Source organism: Euprymna scolopes, chromosome 14 (genome assembly GCF_053919585.1).
Source record: "Euprymna scolopes isolate OS-2025 chromosome 14, ASM5391958v1, whole genome shotgun sequence".
NCBI lineage: Eukaryota > Metazoa > Mollusca > Cephalopoda > Sepiida > Sepiolidae > Euprymna > Euprymna scolopes.
Window position 1 is genome coordinate 55,775,304 of NC_136495.1, and position 14,353 is coordinate 55,789,656.

General features: G+C 32.1%; 1 protein-coding gene across 2 annotated transcripts in view; it reads left to right on the forward strand.

Annotated features, from left to right (window-relative positions):
- Window positions 1-14,353, forward strand: part of LOC145293030 (chromosome transmission fidelity protein 18 homolog) — a 219,728-nt gene that overhangs the window by 182,966 nt on the left and 22,409 nt on the right. For both annotated transcript variants that reach the window (XM_080139328.1, XM_080139329.1), the window contains exons 22-23: window positions 4,184-4,253; window positions 8,088-8,163. In XM_080139328.1, the coding sequence (XP_079995454.1) occupies window positions 4,184-4,253; window positions 8,088-8,163 (146 nt within the window). The remainder of the gene's footprint in view (window positions 1-4,183; window positions 4,254-8,087; window positions 8,164-14,353) is intronic.

The window sequence follows — 14,353 nt, forward strand, 5'->3', positions numbered from 1 at the left end:
CACTATGGGGCTATTATACTCTCGTTCATCTGCCATAATTGGGTAAAAGTCCTAACTTGCAATTGTATTTTGAGTGTTGCCCACACTGAGAATTGAATCTTCAACTACCAGAAGAGTGTAACTTACCACTGAATTTTACCAAGTATTTCATCCACTTGATAGATAAGTGAATTGATGTTAAGTCAAATGCACACATGATATGCAGTTATAGACACATGTATGTCAATATATACACAAAAATTTGAATGATATCTAATACATAAGAGGCAAAATATATGTGTGTGTATGTTTATATGTTTCGCAAAAACTTTTGACAGAGGTGACGGATCCTGACGAGATCAGTATTGGTTTAAAGCTCTGTCCTTTGGACAACATATATCGGAAAATTGACCAAAAACATTAATTCCTTTACCCTAAACTCAGCTGTTTTTTATAAGGAGGGGGTGTTTTTTTTTTTTTCGTTTTTTTTCCGATTGACCAGGTTTAATTTCGATGCTCTCCACTTCCGGTTTGGCTATGGAGTCATCGGCTAAGATGTTACATTTTTTTCACTTTCTTTTCCCGCTTCGCGTTATGGGTTCGAGCCTGCCTGCCTACTCCCACTTTTTTTTTTTTGTCTTCACCCAAACTGCCTACTGTTGCCCCCTCCCCCGCTACTACCAATTTATTATATTTTTTACCACACAAACCTTAACCCAGGGTTCCTTACTCGACCCAGGCAACGCCGAAGAAACCCATTATTACCAATTTTTTTTTTCTTTTTTTTTTTTTTTTTTCAAACACATCTCTCCATCCGGGCTGCCTACTGTTGTTTTGATTTACCCTCCTTTCCACACCCGGGCAACGCCAGGTACCCCTGCTAGTATCTAATAAAGCAAACTGACAGTGTTACTCGCTTTAATAAATAAATTTTTTTTTTGAACCAACAAGAAATCATAAAAGTGATCTTGTCTGTCTGTCTGTCTGAGGAATGGTGTCTTAACTTTTGGTCTTCAGATTTGAAACTTGATAGGGGATTTAGACCTGTAGAACAAATTCAATATGGTCTTTAGTTGGTAAAACTAGCTACTAAACGGGTGAAAATTAAAAAATATTGGAACTTAGCAGGCCTAAGTCGACTTCGTGCTCTTGTGTGCATGCGCAAATATACACGTTTATATGTTAAAGCCAGTTAAATTTTAACATCTTCTTATTCATCTGATGATAGCTCAAATGGTAACAATTAAGGCTGTTACATTATATGCTTTGTTTCAACTCTAGATGATGGCACCCATGTTTATTGTTTTTACTTTTGAAATCACTACTACATATTGGGTACAATATGATGATCAATAGAGAATTGATTCTATAATAATGAATTAAAATATCATATTTAAGTGTATTTTACAACCAGACTTTGTGTGTGTGGAATGGTCTCTATCAAACTGTCAATTTTTAGTCTACAGACTTGAAATTTGATATATAGGGGATTCGAACCTGTGAAACAACTTTGATTTGGTTTTTAGCTGGTAAAAACAGCTGCTGGGAGTCATAATTAAAAATAAATGAATTTAGCATGCTAAGTTGGCATAAAGGGTTCTTGTCTGCATGTGCAAATATACATTTAAGTAGGTTAATTTGTAAAGTGTTGCTATGTATTTAAACTTAGCTCAGATAGTGAATACCACTACAATAATGAATACAAAATCTGCATGAATTAAAATATTATATCACTATTGGACAGGGTTGAAAAGAGTCGACAAAAGCTTCAACCTCTGTCTCATCAACGAAATCTGCCTGTTGTACAAGTATTTTAATTGTAGATGCTCCAACGAACTACAAGCCCTTATACTCCCTCGAAGTAAATACTCCCGACAAACCCAACAAGCAAATTTTTTTTCCATTTTATTTTTACTGATCAAATTGAATTTGTTCCACAGGTCCAAGTTTCAAGCCTGTAGACCAAAAATTGACAGAGGAGTTTGATAGAAACCGTTCTTCAGACAAACAGGATCACTTTTATGTATATATAGATAAATATATATTGTATCACAATAGAAAAATGCGAGCATGGAGAAGTAAAGGACTAGTTGTTAAAACTGGAAAAGAAAAGGACAAGATATTCTATTAAAAAATATAGATTTATAACTTAAAATATTTCAACATTAAGAATAGATTATATAATGTTATAAATTAAATAAAAAAAAAAAAAATTCCAGGCTTCCAATAAATTCACTTTGTTTAATTTCAGTCTTATTTTTTTGCCCCCATAAACACATGTAATAACAATGTACAGCACTCGTCTGCTTTCAATAAAATCCCTCCCAATTATCTCCCTTTCATGCTTTCATTCTGTTTCACTTGTTACTTCTCTTTTCGCGACAGCAGTGAATTAGTAATAACAGTAGTCGCTGAAGTGACGTGGTTGCTATAGAAACCAGTCATAAAAACGTCGCTCACCTCCTTACATATTTTTCGATTTTGAACATCAGAAAATTCATCATAACTTTTATTTTGCTGAACAAAAATTGAAAAATTTTTTTTTATTTTTTTATTTTTATTCCTTTGAAGATTGTAATGCCGGGTATGGGGCAGCCAAACCAGCTGCCAACATTGCCCCGCTTTTTTATTGAAACCAACCGAGAGCTCTTTTTAGTATCCTCGCTGTTCCCTTAAGTGCAATTGTCTGAATCTCTTTTGCACTTGGTTCACCAGGAATATTAGTTAGGTAGGACTTCAGGTTCTTCTTCATAAGTCCTGTGGCACCTGACAAGATGATCTATAAACTGTAATAATTGTTTGAAATTTGGTCGATAAATGAGTGAGCGGTGAAGCTTTAAAGCAGTTCTAAATGATTAAAACTGCCACTTAATTATATATTCAAACACGGTAGTGTTTGAATGATACAATTATATATTTTATAAACATATAATTTAATCTAATATATAAACGGCTATGTCTGTCTGTCTGTCTGTCTGTCTCCATATTTTCAAACTCTATCTCCTCCGAAACTAAAAGTTGCAAAGTGGTGTTAAGGGCCTCAAATGATTGGATTTTTTACAATCTTTTATGGGTCTTTAGCCGGTTAAAATCGTTTTTAAGGGGTCAAAAATGGGTCAAAATTGAAAAAAAAAAATATCATTAAACATTTTGTACATTCATCTTAGTTTATTTTTAATTGGTGTATATGCATGTCATGTTGGTATAGTGGTAACATCACCAGCTCTGAATGCTGCAGTTTCAGTTGCCATTCTAACTAATGGCACCTAAATACTTAAAAAAAAATTTTTTTTTGACTTTTGAAATCATAAAACTATAACTATATGCAAAATCTGGACAAAATTAAATATCATATTTAAGCGTATTTTACAGTCGGACATAGCCTCCCGTCCCCCATCCTGCTAGTATATTATAAACATATATTGTATACAATTATATATTTTATAAACATTTATATAATTAAATATATCATAAACATACATTGTATATAATTACAAGTAACACTTTCACTATTGTTTATCAAGCACTTTTTCTTTGATCAAAAACAGATTTGTCATGTAACTGTCTTTTAACGAAAGCCAATTCTATTTATGATATTTTATTCGATTTTAGAGCAATTCATTTTTGATTTTTAGATACACAAAAGAAAGAAAGGAGAAACGTTTTTGCAGTGGTGGTAGCTAGTCAAGTACAATTAACCATTCACAGAGATATTCATTAAAAAGCGACTGCAAACAATTCTCACTTTTCATATACAAAAAAGCTGCTCCTGGTGTTATGTACAGAATTACCTCCCTTAGTTTTGCATGATTTGGTTCTTCTTCATTATAATAGCGAAATTCGAAATAGTGAAAATTGAGAATTTGAATCGTAACAAAAGGGAGGTAAATATTTTCTGAAAACTGAAAATCTTTGGCCAATTTGGTAAAATTTAATTTTCGCTTATTGTCTTCAAAAACTATTTTCATTAATAATTAATCTTCTACCTTATCGTTTTTCATAATTTTTGGATATGTTCCTTTCTGTGACATGACAATTAAGTAGATACCATTGGCTTTGCTTAAAATTCAATATTTCCATTTTCGATACAATAACAAAGAAGAACCAATAATTTATAGATATGTTGAAATAGACACAATGTAAAAAATTTTAGCTGATGATGGATTATTGTTTATTTTAATTAATTTTTATTTTCTTTTTACAGTGCTTCTGAGGCTGTTCCAAACCACAAACAGACTCTGACTCCAAAACCAATCATGGAATATTCTGGTGGTGTAAGTTTTTATTTCGATACATGGTCTTTAATCCTATGTACAACCATATTCTGAACACCGTTTAACCTAAATAGATTTTTAAAAAAGTCATAAAGCCATTTGTAACTTATACAGTTTTATGCCAACGTTAAAAAATTATAATTGCACAAAAACTTTATGTACTTACCTCTTAAATAAATTAAAAAAAAAAAAAAATGCTGCACACCAAAATTTACACAAATTTATTTAATATTTTTGTTTTCATAAAATACTAGCATGGGTACCCGCCGTTGCCAGGGTGTCAAGAAGTACTATAGTAAGGTTATTGAGCAACTAACCCCTTAAAAAACAAAAAAAATAAACAAATAGTCTTGAGTAGCCGTGCAAACTCAAGAAAAAAAAAAAAAAAAATTAGCCACAGTAGCCAGACTTGAACCTGTAACGCGAAGGAGGAAAAAGAGGTGAAAAAAAAAGCAAACTCGTTAGCTGTCTTGTCCACAGTGACTTTATGACATCATAGGCCTCCGAAATAACGTTTTTTAAATGTAAGTTCAGATTGCTAGGTGTGAATTACTTACAAAAATGTTGCCGCAAAAACTGACCCCTCCTTGCAAAAAACGGCCCAGTTGACGCTCAAAGAATTAATGTTTTGGGTAAATTTTTGGATATTTGTCGTCCGAGAGATTAATCTTTCTAACGATAGCAATATTGTCAGTGTTTGTTGCATATGTCAAAAGTTTTTGGCAGACCTACAAATACACACACACATACTAACACACATTTTGACTTTTACATAATAGATAATGAAATTTGATTAAAAGATTTGTAGCTGGTATTATTATGTTGACTGCATGTTGAACTATGTCTCTTGACTTTAATGTAAGCAGAAAATGGTAGATGAGACATTTTGCCATTAACATTTATTTTTTTATTGTTTAAAAAATGCTTGATGAATTTGTATAATTTTTGGTGTACTGTCTTTTTTAAAGCCCAACATGTAAATACATAATAAAATTTTTGCACTACTTTGTTTATTTTCTTTTTACAAACAGGTTTTAATATTTTTGATACTTGTTTAGAGTTCTTTCCTATATTTAAAAATAAAAGTAAAGAAAAATCTGTATGATGTACATATCTCTGATAAAATGAAAATATCATATTCCAAAATTCATCAAATTGGATCAAGTAGTTTTATTTTTAGATAAAAAAAATCAAATTTTATCAAAGAATCGCTGTTTTGTCTGCTATTTTGAAAATAATCTAACAAAAACAAAGGAAGATAACCCAATAATGCAAACTTGCAAGATTTATATAATGCTTACAAATGTCAATTAATCACTTAAAAATGATTTTCTTTATAAAAATAAAGCTACTTGATCAATTTATGTGATTTTTGGAATATCATCTAATTTTCATTTCATTATGGGTATGCATATCATACAGATTTTTTTGTTTTTTAATTACAGGAAAAATTCTTGATAAGAACGGGATATTTTTGTATTTAAAGGAAAATAAGTACTGTCAAGTTATCTTTTTGCTGAGAAACATTTGAAAGCATGGGTTATCTGCCTCTGGATTAAACCAGACAATAAAACTGGAATTTCAACAGAGATGCTTACTGATATCAGTTTAGCGAATATCCTCATTTTCTATAGTAATTCTCTCAGGTAAAAGTTATTGAGTAAATCATTTATATTGTTGATCTACATAGAATCGTTTTCATCCATTTATTTCTTCAGTGCTTGTACATTTTCAAGCAAATGCATTCGAGGTAAAAACACTTTTATATACTTACTAGCAGGGGTGCCCGGCGTTGCTCGGGTGTTTGGAGGTGTATGCTGTGCAAAAAAAGCAAAAAAACAAAAAAAATGGTTAATTTTTTAAAACTTTGACCCCTATTATGACCCCTTAAAATTTATTGTTTCGGGCTCAAATCACTTTATTAAGTTAGATCCAGGTTCAAGGAACCTATATCTAAAATTTCACGTGCCTAGACCCAAAATTGTTGGAGGAGTTTGGTAGAGTTCTTAAAGGTCAAATCGTTGAAATTTGACCCCTTAACAGCCAAATTTCTGGCTGACACCCGTCACATCGATTTTCCCAAATCTCAGTACCCGGTATTTCAAATTTCGAGTCTATAGACTAAAAATTGACAGAGTTATTGCATAGGGAAATGTACACAGACAGACAGACAGACACGTTCACTTTTATAGATATATAGATGAGGTGCCTTCAATAAGTTTCCAGACTTTTTCATATGGGCACTTTTATTGATAGTACACACATGAAATTAGTCACCTTCGAAATAATCTCCTCTGGCTGCAATGCACTTATTGTATTAATCCAACAACTTTTGGAAGGCCCTGTGGAAATCCTCTTGTGTGATCATATCAGTAACCCTCTTCACAGCCTCTTTCATCTCCTCAACAGTCTCATAACAGCCTCTATTGTTTTCCTTCCACTTAGGGAACAATCAAATGTCACAGGGAGTAAGGTCTGGACTAGAAGAAGGGTGAGGAACTGTCTTGATGCCCATCTTGGTCAAATAGTTTGTGAAAAGGATGCAGCACTGTTGGGACAATTTTGGGCAAATCTTCCGCATATTCAGTTTCTCACGAATAATTGTGTGTACGGTTCTCACACTGACATCAAACTGTGCACTTATTGTCTCTACAGACACATGACGGTCTTTATCCATGAAGTTCTTTATTTGGCCAATCGACTCTGGTGTCCTGACTTCCTTACTCCTCCCACACCTCTTATCATCCCTCACAGACTCTTTGCTTTCCTTGAATCTCTTATACCACTCAAAAACTGATGCTTGATTCATGCCAGATGGTCCAAAAGCAGTCTGAGGCATTCCATACGTTTCTGCAGCATTTTTACCAAGTCTAAAACAGAATTTTATTGAATATTGTTCTTCTAAAGAATCCTCACGTGCAGATTGCATTTTTGAAATTCACCAGCTGTGACTATCAGGCTTTAGTAGGGTGTATTCCCATTCCTGCTGTAGATGTTCATTTGAACATGAAATTATAAAAATTGGTCAATTATCTCATAAGATCTATAGCAATAGCATAATGAATTTTCAAGGGTCTACGGCAATTTTAAATGCTTGTACAAAAAGAGTCTTAGATTAGTCAATAGCAAAAGGAAATACTTCATTAATTCCATTATTTTTTAGTGTATTACATAGTATCAAGCTCTGATTATTATGTATATTTGACGGTATACGACTAAAGTTTCCATATGAAAAACCACAAAATTATTCTAAAATTAATTGCAATATTTACATATCTATAAACTGTCTTTCATATCTTGTTTGTGAAGTTAAATTTAATTCTGTTTGATTGATTGGTATATTTTTTCATGTCCTGTCAAAATTAGTATAAAATTAAAAATTATAAAAAATGATCCTGTAGATGTCCTTGATCTATCTTTTTACAAAAACATACATACTAGTGATCCAACATTTTCTATTGTGAAATGGAAGATTTTCATTAACAGCAATGAAAATAAGTCAAAATCATAGATTGCAGTTACCTCCCCTGGATCTTAAGAATTCTTCCTCTTTAAAACATGCGATAAAACTCTATAATTTGATAAATTTTATTTTTACATATAATTATTTTTCTCCTGGATCATATTTTATAATTTTGTGGATTTATACTTATTTCAACATGGCACATATGTAATGGTATATTCGCCTGAAATGCATTTGTTTGAAATGTCATACTGCAAAAGCACCATTCCTTCATATTTACATTTGATCACGTGCAAATAATCCTGATTCTGGATTCTTATTTATTGTTTTACTCTTGCAAAGGTATGATTCATGGAATATCTACTTTTCAGCCGGAACGAGATTTCTTTGGACGTGTCATTAAGAAGAAGCCAATTCCAAAGGATCAACCACAGAAAATTGTTGAAGGTAAGTTTGACAAACATAATGCTGCTATTTATAATATTAATGCAGGGTTCATACAGACTTAAAAAGTTCTTGAATTTTAACTTTGCCTTGAAAATTACCTTGAAAAATCCTTGAAAATATGGATAATGTCTTGAAAATTTTTGGATAGGCCTTGAAAATTGTAATATGTCCAATAGAAATTTGTATCGAAATATTAAAAAATAAAATCGAAATACTATTAAATTATTTTAAGTATTAATAAAAATACCATTAAATATTTTTTAAATCTTGAAAATAAAATCGAAATAAATCGTATAGTATTGTGGATACATGAGTTATGTCCTTTTATCATAAAACTACCTCGGATAGTTTTGTGATAAAGATTACTATTTCCATCTATTTTTGTTCTCATTTATAATTTAATTTGGGGGTGGGGGCACAAGAGAGGAGGAGTAGTGGTGGCCACCATAACTAAAATTACACCCCCCACCTCTAAAAAATACTTTCCTTATGCAGACAAAACTTTCCAATGCGACCTCCCCTCCCCCAAACTTTTCTGTGATAACTTTAAATTAGGCTGCTCGGGCCACAAAAAATGGACAAGATGCCAGCCATCTTGGAAATCAAAAGCCGTAAAGAGAGTTAATTTTTGAGATGAAATAAAAAGCATTTAAAACTACTTAAAAACACCAAATAAATAATAAATACAGGTTGCAAAGTAACTGTTATTGGCTGTGTTTACATTTATTTGTTTTTGTACCACTTTTTCGAATCACTGTGGATTGTAAAACAAACCTCATATTTTGTTTTGAAAACTTGCATTTTGTCTGGAGAAGGCCATGACAAATTTTGAAAAGCCTTGTAAAGGACATTGAAAATCTGTACAAACCTTGTAATACATTCAGTTCGGATATTATTAAAAAAAAAGATTCATATTTTCGTTATGTCTAAAAACTGTATATATGGCCATATAGATCTTTGCATATCATAAACTGGTATTAAAGGTAATGCATAGACACAGTGGCCTAGAAAAAAAATGGCTGCTAAGTTATTAGAATACGTCCAACAAGTTTTGTAAATGTTTATGATAATGATTTCATGCGGACGAAGAAATAACAATATTCCAAATTGTCATGAAGCTGGCTGACAATTTTGAAAGCATTGCATAGATGGCCAAGCGTCGGCTAGTAGCCAATTTTGAAGGTGTGAAGTCTGTAATTTACTATGTGCATTAAACCGTTATATGCAGTCAATTGATGATTAAAGATAGAAATGTTCAAAAAAGAGGGATTTCGCCATTCAATACAATAAAAAAACTTTTTTGAGCAATTATGGAGAGTAAGGATTTCTTTCAGTTTGAGTTTTTATATGAAACTGAAACTCAGCAGCTCTCTCCCTTTTCTCTCTCTCTCCCCCATCTCTCTCTTCTACTTTCTTTCTCTTTCTCCCCTTTCTCTCTCTCTCTCCTCCCTTTTGCTTTCTTTTCTGTCTCTCTCCTTTCTCTCTCACACTTTTCTCTCTCTCCCCTTTCTCTCTCTCTCCCCTTTCTCTCTCTCTCACCCCTTTCTTTATCTCTCTCCCACTCTCTCTCTCTCTCTTTCTCCAGCTCTCTCTCCACTTTCTCTGCACTCTTTCTCCTTTCCACTTTCTTTCCCTTTTTCTATATTTTTCTCTTGCTCTTTCTCTTTATTTCGTATGCTCTCTCACTTTCTTTCTCTTTCTTTTCTTTATCTTTTTTGTCACTTTTTATCTCTCTATTTTTCTCTTTCTCTCTCTCTCTCTCCCTTTTCATTTGCCTCATGAGAATAAATTTAAAAATTATTATTTTTTTTTTATTTTTGACTAAAAAAAGAAAATTATTTGATTTTTGTCTCTTGTGTTTTGAAAATTAATTTCTCTGCTTTGTTGTTGCCGATTGCGAAAAAATATTGCTGTTCCTTCGACCAGCAAGTGTAAGAAATTAGCGGGCACTAATAAAATGCAAATTAGATGAGTGGCTTCACCCAGGTGGCAAGATTGTCTTCCCACCTGGGTAAAGCCTATTCATAATAAAATCAAGAAAGTGCGGTAAACCATTGAGAGTTGTGAAGTGGAATGCCGGGGAAAAAAAAACAAAACTGGTGCATTTTATTAATTTCACTTTTTTTTTTTGCCTTCATTTTTTTTCCCCCATTTTTTATGAAATATTTTCTTCCAATATTTCTGCGTTCAGAATTAATTCTTAGAATTTTCTTTTAGCTTTCAGAGCTGTCATAAATATTGTTATTGTTTTATTAAAGATACTCAAGTTGATCATAATGTGTGTGGGAGGGAGAAACATAATGGAGCTTCTTATTAGTTGTCCCAAACCAAAATGTTTGGCTCTTAAAAAATAAAAATAAATCTGTATGATATGTATACCCATGACGGAATGAAAATTTCATATTCCAAAAATCATGTAAATTGATCAAGTATTTTTATTTCAAATAAGAAAATCAAATTTTATGAGTAAACAAAAAGGACTATCTTGTGCCACCATCTTGAAAAAAAAAAAAAACAAGGGCAGATAACTCTGCAATTATTCAAGCTTGCAAGATCAGTTTTGTAATGCCTACGATTTTGCATTAATCACTTAAAATTGTTTAAAAATAAATATGTTTATAAAAATAAAAGTACTTGATCAATTTATATGACTTTTGGAATATGATCTTTTTGTTCTGTCATGTGTACGTACATAATAAAGATTTTTCAGTATATTTGTTTTTTTAATATAGGGGAAATTCTGGGCAAGCACCAAATGTTTTCTTTTTCAACTGTCAATTATTGGTCCACTGGATAAAGGAGGGATTGGACCTAGTAATTCCCTTGCATTTGTCTGTTTGTCCATTCATTTGTTTGCACTTTTCTCAATAACCACATATTGGATTTAAAAAAAAATTTGCACAAACATTAGTCATGGTGAAAGTAAACTTTTGTTAAAATGAATTTTCCGGGATAACTCTGATTGTCTACCTAGGGGCAATTATATAGGTAAAGTTGCACTCAAATCATTCGTCCGTTCATTTGTTTGCACTTACCTTAATAACTACTCTTTGAATTTTTTTGAAATTTTGTACAAACATTAGTCGTGGTGAAAGTAAATTTTTGTCAGAATGGACATTCACTTGTGGAGGGGAACCCTGCATGCTCGGCTTGTTATTTTGTAACTCAAGCCAAAATTTTATTTTCATTATGTCAAAAAAATTTTAACGTGGGCACATAGATCTTTATAAAACATAAAAAAAATTTAATACCAAATTTAATTAGTGTTATAACTTTGTTTAAAGGGTTGCAAGGAAAACGGAACACGGAAATAGAGCAGCAAAATGTGTTAACAAGAACGTACAAAAGTGAGGATTGTTCCATCGGATATCGACTTCTGCCTTACAGCGTTTTCTTTAGTATTTATTGTGAATAGATCAGTTCATTCATAGGTAATGCAGGTAGTTTTGCCACAACAATTATGACTGTTCACAGTTCATTGAGAAAAAAAAAAAAAAAAATTACCATTTTGTATGCTATTGGTTCAAAAGCCAATGTTCACGCTGGTTTTGAATAAATTAAAAATTCTTACAAATGTAATACCATCCTATGGTAAATGGGGATTCTTTTTTTTTTCTTTGGCACCAAAGACAATAGAATCTCGGCCATTGTTAAGATTACTTTTTTCTTGTTGATAGAGGTATGGCTTTAGTTCTGTGCAGTTCCAGGAGGTCTGCTCTCTCAGGCTTTGCCTTCTCCCGTTGAGAATGGGTTAGTTTATTCCTATTAACCTGAGCTGCCCCTACCAGGGAATGCTGACCGGGCTACCAAAGTATTTTTTGCAAGTCAGAGTGCTCTTCATCTCGGGCACTTTCTCTTCAATCTCACTCTGACTTTTCTGCTATCTTATTCTTATATATATTATATTCATTGTGGGAAGGAAAAATTAATCATAATAAAAGCAATACATATCAGATCAAACCAGCCATTAAATATCAAACATTAATCAAAATCACATTATTCCTAAAAAAAAAAATAAATAAAATACATGAAATTGTAACTTTGACTTCATATAAGATTAATTTCAACAGCTAACACATTGAATCTTCTTAGTCTGATTCTTAGCAAATTAAAAATCAAACTAGATTTTCCTTTTAATAGTAAATCTATAAAGGAAGTCAGATTTGGACTATCTAAAAACGGACAGAAATGCAATTCAATAATAGAGCAAAAATTGCTTAAATTCAATAATCTTTTTTCATTATAACTTCTGCTTTCTGTTTAGTGGAATTTATTTTGGTGTATACCCAGGAACAACCCCTTCTTGCATAATGGTTTCCTGTTTCCTTATAATTGAAAATTTAATAATGTTAGTGTTTTTCTATAGATTCTTTGCTGAAATGAAATACTTTAGATGTTTATTTTATACTAGCAGCTGCGCCATGTCGGCACACACAACGCCGACTCAAACATAAAATCGAGTACATTTAACATCGGCTTACCATCAATGCTTACCTTGTGAACTTGGAGTATTGGAAATTCTCAAATGCACAAAAAAAAATCTCTGAAAAACAAAAATACACTAAGGGTAAGGATAATGAGTAAACGTTGGATGGTTTAAATTATTACGAACTTGCCAGGATTTGAACCTGGAATCTTCTGATCCATTGTGCCACAAGTCCTAGCCGTATGCTGAAAGATGTTACTATGACTGTATATAGACAGTGGTAAATTGCGTTGACATGGGCAAATAACTTTTTTAACATTGCACGAAACGGCCTAAAAACCCTTATCCCGTGCTTTTTGTGTGACTCGGTGTTGTTCGTTACGAACCATATCTAGATCAGGACAATCAGGGGGGAAAAAAAGAATTTTTCAATTTGGTGCATCCGTTCAAAATTTTTATTATACACACACACATAAATAAATAAAATAAACATTTAGAATTTTATTAATAGTATAGATTACAAAAACTCTATTGAATCTGTATTCAGAATTCCAAAATTTAACAGTTTAATTGGTAAGGGAAGTCATCTGCAAGGGTTTTTCTGGCATGGATGAATTAAAGTGAATTTTTTTTTGGCAGTATTCTTTATTGAATACATTTTTTTATAATGTGTAATAAAAAAAATATTTCTGACGTTTTAGGTAAACTTTAAAAAATATTTTTTATTATATAAAACCATTCTGAAAAGATGAAAACATTTTAAAGTAAAAACTACTTTTTATGTAAACTTTTAAAAGATATATATTTTTTTATATAAAACCATTCTAAAAAAAAATATTGCAAATCAAAGACTGAAAAATATATTTATACTAGCATTTCAGCCCGGTGTTGCCCGGGTATGTTAAGCAAAAAAAAAAAAAAATCTGGTAGTAGGAAGGCAGGCTCAACCCGTATCGCAAAGGAGGAAAAGAACAGGGAAAAAAGTGATGTCTTTGGTGTTACGCCTACCGCCAAACCAGAAGTGACGTAGGTTTAAATTAAGGCTAGACAATCGAAAAGAGGGGATGACTTTAGCGAAAAAAGTGACCCCTCCCCATAGAAAAGTGTCCAGTTGATGGTGAAAAAATTAATGCTTTTGGCCAATTTTTCGGTATTTGTCGTCTGAAGGGTCGAACTTCCAAATGATACTGATCTTGTGAAGATCCGTCACCTCTGTTGAAAGTTTTAGGCAGACATGCAAACATACATACATACATACATTTATATATTGGTAGCTCAAATTTTCGACCCAAACTGATTAAAAAGCTTGCCCTATCTCCGAATTCCCTTTATGTAAAATTTCAAATGTTTAGACCAGAAATTGTCTGAGTAATTTGGTAGAGACCGCAGAGGTTAAATTTTTTTAAACTTTGACCCCTATTATGACCTCTTAACATTTATTGTTTTAGGCTCAAATCAAGTTATTAAGTTAGATCCATATCCAAGGAACCTATATCTAAATTTTCAATTGTTTATATCCAAAATTGTCGGAGGAGTTTGGTAGAGTTCTCAAAGGTCATATCGTTGAACTTTGACCTTTTAAAAGCCAAATTTCTGGCCGAAAACAGATTACGAAGACTTTCCCAAATCTCCATACCCTATATATCAAATTTCGAGTCTGTAGACTGAAAATTGACAGTTATTGTGTAGGGAAATGTACATAGACACACAGACAGACACTTTCATAGATATATAGATTACAAGATATTTAAGAAAAACACATTT